Source organism: Silurus aristotelis, assembly GCF_946808225.1.
Source record: "Silurus aristotelis genome assembly, chromosome: 19".
NCBI lineage: Eukaryota > Metazoa > Chordata > Actinopteri > Siluriformes > Siluridae > Silurus > Silurus aristotelis.
Genome location: NC_139592.1, coordinates 21,092,449 through 21,099,677, shown reverse-complemented (window position 1 = coordinate 21,099,677; position 7,229 = coordinate 21,092,449). Strand labels below are relative to the sequence as shown.

Here is a 7,229-nt window from a genome sequence, read left to right as displayed (position 1 = left end):
GCAAAAAAAAAAAAAAAAGAAACACTTTATGAGTAATACCAAATATAACGCAAGGGTTAAAGTTCCAGTGCGGGCGGTACATGAGCAAGAATCGAACTAAACGCGTACGTGTGGGCAACCCGTCACGTAGACAACGTCTTATTTTACACGGAATCGGGGCTACAGTCTGCTGGCTTCTGCATGGCTCAGTTACACGACGTATGGAAGTAAAAATCCTCAGCTAGCACTCGCACGGGACAACAAGCACCACTCACATCAACAAGCAGGAAAGGGAAAGTGCATCACAGACGTCACACTTCGACCGGGTCACGTAAAAATCTAGGAACTAATCGCTTCACTAAGGAGAAAACTATACGATACAGAACACAATAATGGCCGAGGAACAGTCTGGCAGGTGGAGTAGTGATGTAGACTGAACCAACCGTAGTAACGACTGTCAGAATGAATGCGTTCACGCCGTCCAGGACACTTTTTTTTTTTCTTTCTCTCAAATCAAGGATGGGGTTGGGGCAGGCTGCACTACTAGGACTGGAGAGTGAGACAAGAATACATCCTATCATTCATGAGACGTCCATTTTTGTTTGCTTTCGCTATGGATAGGGGGGGGGGGAACTAATATTTGAGAGGGATTTTTTCTTTAGCTCGTGGTGCCATAAAATCAAATAAATGGTGTGTAGTGAGCAGAATGTCAGCGTTCAGTATGAAATCTGTGCTGAATGTCTGAGTGCATGTCTGAGTGTGTGTGTGTGTGTGTGTGTGTGTGTGTGTGTGTGTGTGTGTGTGTGTGTGTGTGTGTGTGTGTGTGTGTGTGCGCGCGCACTAAGAGAAGAGGAATTGCTCATCTACACTGCTGGACTGGTGGATGCTGCAAGACTATAAGAACGCGCTGGGGTTTGCCCGTGGATCTTTCTGGTTCCTGTAGCGCATAGCCAGCCAAACTCCTAAAATCTGTAACAAGAAAAAAAGAAATTTTCTTAACAACATGAGATTTTGGGTTTGCAATGTTTTTTGGGGGTTTTTTTTATCAAAGAAAAAGAACACATATTTGAAAAAACATACATCTACATCAATACCTGAATATGTACATAACTTCATATACATATACAAATACAATTTTTGTTTACATGCTCATCTGAAATATCGCTAGAAAAAAAAATTATGTACATATAGGAAGTGATCTTGCTTTAGATCATAATTTTTTTTTATAACTCTTTAGGCATTTGAGATCAAATCAGAGAGTCACGTATTTTACACTGCAGTGTGTTTTGTAGCCGCATGAAACAGAGAAAGAGCAGAACTGTAGTGCCTGAGAAATGCAATGTGCTCTGAATAGATGGACTTCAAGAAAATGATAGAATTTATCAAAAAAAAAAAAAAGAAAAGAACATGGTCCATCAAAATGTAAGCAATTAGAAGAAAAACTCAATTTTACACAAAAGTTCATGTTCTCTGGAGAAGCGGAACGAGGGATTGAGCTTTTTCAATTTCGGACTGGACCGGGTTAAACAGAATCGAGCTCTTAGAACAGCAGGGTAATACACGTCACCGCTGATGTGGGTGTTTGTGGTTTGTAAGATCAGTACTGCTCGATTTTGGGCCGTCTGGCTCACAGATCCAGCAGGAGGTGCGGTCAGCTGCTATTCAGGGAGTCTGTGGCTATTTCAGGATTAGCCAAAAAGAAATGAAGGAGTGTGTGCTCCTTTAGGTTTCAGCCTTCCTTCTTACACAGCTCTTACTCAGAACGGCTTTAAATCCTGCATGACAGATTACTTTCCAAAGATCTGGCCATGCAGCAGCAAAATCAACTCCAAACATTAATCAGATTGGTGTAGACTATTGATGGACACCGTTTGCTGTCCAACTGAATAATGGTTACATATAATAAGGACAAAACAGACCCCCATTTTTCCACCCCATTTAACAACACATCCCAGACATGAATGATGTAACAGCAGGGTTGAACCACTAGAGGTCAGAATGACATGTGAAAACCTCAAAAGAACACCATTTCCATCCATTACCTCTCAAAGTATATATGTAAACTATATAATTACTAACATAAATAATAATAAAAAAAATAAAAAAATACTGTGTTGGACATCGGACTGACCTCTGTGAAGCTGAAGAAGAGACCCACACCACCCAGAATCCTCAGAGCCTCAGAGGCATGCTGCAGCATTTTCTCACCACACGTCCTACAAGTTTTTAAGCAGCTCTGGGGGTCGAAAGAACATCAGATCATCACTGTTTCACAATCTTTACAGAGGAAAGTCTGAGCTGAGGATGAAAAAATACTTTCTAATAAAGGAAGGGCTTGAAATATGTTACACAGCAAAAGCAATCACACAAGTGGGGAACAAACACTGGTCTTTTTGGAAAAGAAAAAAAAAACAAAAGTGCTACATTAAAAAGCCTTCAATAAATAAAAACATTTGGGCAGAGGATCCGCTCTGTTTACCAAAACCCCCCCCCCCACCTGATATGATTGCTATCAACTATGTAACCATGTTCATAAAATACTCCAGATATAAGGCACTTATGATTAATATTAAATGGATTTTCGAACAACTCCATTACACACGTTTTTTTTTTAACATTGTTTGTTTACACTCCATTCATCTACAGCGCAGTACTGGAATTCTTACAGCTTTACATATCGCCAAGTCGGTTTCAAAATCCTGTTTGTTTGCGGTGCTGTTGAACAGGCCACAGCAGTCCAGCTTTTTCTCCAAATCGCTCTTCGTGTCATTGCTCATTATCCTCCAACTAGAGGTCAGCAATTTCTCCTGCAAAGCAACCACAAGTTCAACAACTCTGATACATCCGTTAATACACCGTTCCGTTACTAGCGTTTAATAAGAACCTACCTGCTGATCCTGGTTCACGGCCAGACAAGAGCAGGACACACCAAACTGAAAGAGGAACACGATGAACAGAATGACCATGTACTGGAGAGTAGAACGGTCAAGGGAAATTACTCAATCATACACACAAATGGTACAGATACACACAAACACACACATTTACACTAACTTGGTTCACAGCGATTACTTCCTAATGAAAGTTACAGCAGCGTCCCTAAACGTTGCTGCACAACAGACCACTCATTTATTCGGGGTTGGGGTTTGTGTGAATAACTAAACTCCTGAGTATTAGCACCTTAAAATACATGAGAGAGAGTTACACGCCAAAGATCCCAGGAATCCCAGGAAGTCCTCATTTGATTTACACACAACATGGCGTCACAGTTTGAAAAAGTTCTCCATTTGATATGTTATGTTGGTAAACTTACAAATGAGGGTAGTGTGGTGCAACTACACCCGCTAATGCATTATAAAGTGCACGGTCTGGAGTGTGTTATTCTGTGTATGATTTTAACAGCCAATGAGTAAGAGGTCACCACACTGCACATTTTAACAGTCTGGGGTTTGAATTAACGTTGTGGAACGAGACAAGTTCCTGTTCTTGCGATAGACGGTCATTTTTTTACGAGCCTTGTTTTTTATTATTGTCGTGTTACAGCTGGAACTTCTTTCGCTCTTATATGAGAATAATGCTAATCTACAGACTCTCTATTGCCAAAAGTTTGGGGACACCTGGTCATATGTGCTTTTTTAAAGCATCGCATTCCACATTTACTCCCAATTTGCAAATACAATTCCCTCCACTCTTCTGGGAAGATGTTCCACTACATTTTGTGAAGATTTGTGCTCATTCAGACACAAGAGTGTTATCAAAGTCAGCTACTGGGGTGCAGTCAGTGTTCACATTCATCCCAAAAGTGTTCATACTGGAACAGGTTTTGGGTCTTCTAGTTGAAGTGAAGGGAAAATTTTATGCTACTACATCCCAAAGACATTATATACAATTGTGTGCCTTCAGCTTAACAATTTGGGAAAGAATCACATACAGCTGGGAAACTCAGGTGTCCCAATACTTTTGTGCATATAGTGTATCAGGTTCTAGCACTTTCTATGACATTATACTTCTACACTGCATTTCACTGCCACACTTATATGCCACTTATATACTCATATGCTATGATGTGCGATTAACACACAGGCCCTGTTTTCGATGAAATTTGCCTAGGGTTCCTTCTTCTCCCAATCTGTCACAGAACTGAAGATCATTAAAAATAAAATCTGTTCAACACAACTAACCTTTAGACGAGAACTGGTGTATCGCCTCATGCTTTATGTTAATAATCATTAAAAAGTGATTAAATACGCTGGGATTTTTTCGGACCGTGTTTCTATTGCATGAAAAATGAACCTGAAATGATGTTACTGCTCATATCATTGTGCTATTCGCTGTGGATAATTAAACCTGCCATTTTTTTACTTAAATGGAAAAACACGAGCAGGGAAATTTAAATATTCAACAACTCTACTGAGCACACACACACACACACACACACACACACACACACACACACACACACACACACCCTCCTGCAGTGTGAATTGTAGACACACGCAACACAACAATCTACAGAAACAGCTGCCGATAAAAGCGTCACAAACAAAACCCTGACATACTAAACAGTGAAGGATACAAAGAACAGCAAGACTTGGTGGTGATGGACGGCTCCGATGAGGCCGACGATGGCGATGAGCAGCAGGAAAAAGCCCACAGCAATCACGCCTCCAATGATGTGGATACTGGACACGATCCCGAAGCCTTTCCCCCATGCCGCTACACCAATCAGGAGTAGCCCCACCAACTGACGGACCAATCAGAGATTAGGACACACTTTTACTCTAATGGGACACTGTTTACACTCATCACAGGTGAAGAACAAACAGCAAAAGCACAAAATTGACCGACTCAAGGAAAAAAAAAACAGGGGCAGCCTCTTGAAAGGGCAAATGAGAAAGAAAAAATAGGACAAGTAGGTTCATACTAATACTAGTGTCAAATTATTACTTCCTGTTTCTGAAGCACTTCGCCTAATTAATGACGTCATCACTCACGTGTTCAACTTCCGGCCCAAGTAAAGACATGTAAACAGGATCACACCCATAAAACACGTTGATTTATTTATATTAGATATATAAAATAATAATTATATATATATATATATATATATATATATATATATATATATATATATATATATATATAATACATATAAAATAATAATTAACAACACTAAGGCTAAATACACGTTACTACTGACGCCGTATCCAGTGCTAGCATTGACGTGGCTGGAGTGAAGTTAGCTGGTTATCACATGAACACTGAGCATAAAGACTTGTGTCCAAGATGTGAAATAGAATCAAGAGTTCATATTTATCGTAAATAAGTTCCTGGGTGAAGACCAGGTGAAAAACCATTATAATCATTATATTCATTATCATCGTCATCATAATGATCATCGTAATCATCCTCATTATAAACCTCATGGACAGGAACATGTAAATTTCATCAAAATAGTGAACTGAAAACGTTCACGCAGCAGATTAACTGCCATGGTGAGTAGTTCACATACGAGTGAGAGCCGGATATTTGTAATGTCAATGATATAGCATAACATATAAAAAGCTAACACTGGCTGTGATGATTCCTACACCCTCCACCTTCTCTCTCTCAGCTGTTATTTGTTATATAAACCCTGTCCAGTGTGAACCCACGATCTCCTCTTCTCCATGAACACCTTCATATCTAACAGTTCACCTGATAACAGCTCTATCTCGGCCAGAAGAAGGTCTGAGCTAACAAACTAGCACAACGCTAACTAGCCGTCAATGACTCACCATGTAAACGACGTTAAGAGCGCAAAGAGCATTTTTCGAGCAGGTGAATCCTCCACACACCATCATGAACAACCCTGAGGCATGAACACTCCTTTTTTTCTTTCTTTCTCTTTCTCTTTGTCTCTCTTTCTCTCCCCGCTGTGGGTAAACTGTGACAGTCTCCGAGGCGAGCTAACAATCCAACCTGCGGGGGAAAAAACACACACAGAACAGCTACTGAAAACAGATGCACCACTCAGTACACACCGCCAGGGGCGCTGCGCAGGGAATTCTGGGTAGAGATACGAGCTGATCAATCTGGAAGAATCCTCCCTCCATGGATGGATCGATTACTAAATCATAAAGAGCAGAACCGGAATAATTATTTAGTATCCCGAGAATGTTGAGAATCTCAAAAAGGTCTCTATACAGTGCTCGTAGACTTGTGAATCGCAATCTTTAAGTGTACATGAAGCAAAAAAATAAAAAAAACATGAAGAGCTTCACATGCGTGCCATCATCTTCATTATCATCATATTCTTCATCATTGTTATCATAATCATCATCATAATCGTCATCATAATCTTTATCATCATAATCTTCATAATGGCCATCACAGTCATCATCGACATTAAAATCTTGTCATAATCATCATCGTCGTCATTATAATAATCATTGTCATTATAATCTTCATCATCATTATTGTCATTATAATCATTATATTCATTATCATCGTCATCATAATGATCATCGTAATCATCCTCATTATAAACCTCATGGACAGGAACATGTAAATTTCATCAAAATAGTGAACTGAAAACGTTCACGCAGCAGATTAACTGCCATGGTGAGTAGTTCACATACGAGTGAGAGCCGGATATTTGTAATGTCAATGATCTTTTCAAGCCGTGATCAGAAAGGTCACAGTTATACCTGTAACCAAGCACTGGGTCTGTATTTTCACAGCCCTAAAGCCAATACTGCTATAACCTCGTTCTAAATCAAGACTGGGCTCTTTACACTGTTTACTGACGTCACTCTGAAAATGTCACAAGTTCCTTTAAAGTTACTGTGAAGTGCCATGAAATGCACATGCTGACAATTTCAGGGCCAGATGTCGCCTTCTTCTTTTTACACATTGTTTTGTTTAACTCAAAAGGCCAGGCTAATCCGTAACTGACAGTAAGGACCGTGGATGTGAGCAATCGAAGCCAGTTAGCATCTAACCAGAAGTGTATAAGTGCCTATTTACAGTAGATAACAGTAGATAAATGGGGTATGAGGTCCATATATACAGGGATGAGATGATTAATGTACAGAAGGTGCAGTAGGTAATAATATATGGTTTATATAGTAATACACATTATACTGTGAAAGATTATGAAGAGACAGAAGATAGTATACTCAAATGACATGATATAGTTATGTACAGTAGTATGAACGTATATATGATACAGTATATACAGTATAAATATGGGTGGAATGTACAGTATT

At 39.6% G+C, this 7,229-nt stretch overlaps 1 protein-coding gene across 1 annotated transcript; it reads right to left on the bottom strand.

The window, feature by feature from the left end:
* Positions 1-737: 737 nt before the first annotated feature.
* On the bottom strand, positions 738-5,998 carry tspan31 (tetraspanin 31). Its single transcript, XM_083569667.1, has 6 exons — positions 5,757-5,998; positions 4,556-4,723; positions 2,868-2,948; positions 2,646-2,786; positions 2,111-2,215; positions 738-948 (listed from the first exon to the last, which is right to left on the bottom strand). Exons 1-6 carry the CDS (start codon positions 5,820-5,822, stop codon positions 874-876), a joined length of 636 nt encoding a protein of 211 aa, XP_083425793.1. The 5' UTR covers positions 5,823-5,998; the 3' UTR covers positions 738-873.
* Between the last annotated feature and the right edge of the window lie 1,231 nt (positions 5,999-7,229).

Bases quoted from the DNA above. Each gene is read 5' to 3' on its own strand.
- tspan31 (XM_083569667.1), bottom strand. From the start codon at position 5,822: ATGATGGTGTGTGGAGGATTCACCTGCTCGAAAAATGCTCTTTGCGCT. The intron at 2,787-2,867 runs GTAGGTTCTTAT...GTTGCTTTGCAG, and splicing joins CCGTGAACCAGGATCAGCAG to GAGAAATTGCTGACCTCTAG. The intron at 949-2,110 runs GTCAGTCCGATG...TTCTTGTTACAG, and splicing joins TCTTCTTCAGCTTCACAGAG to ATTTTAGGAGTTTGGCTGGC.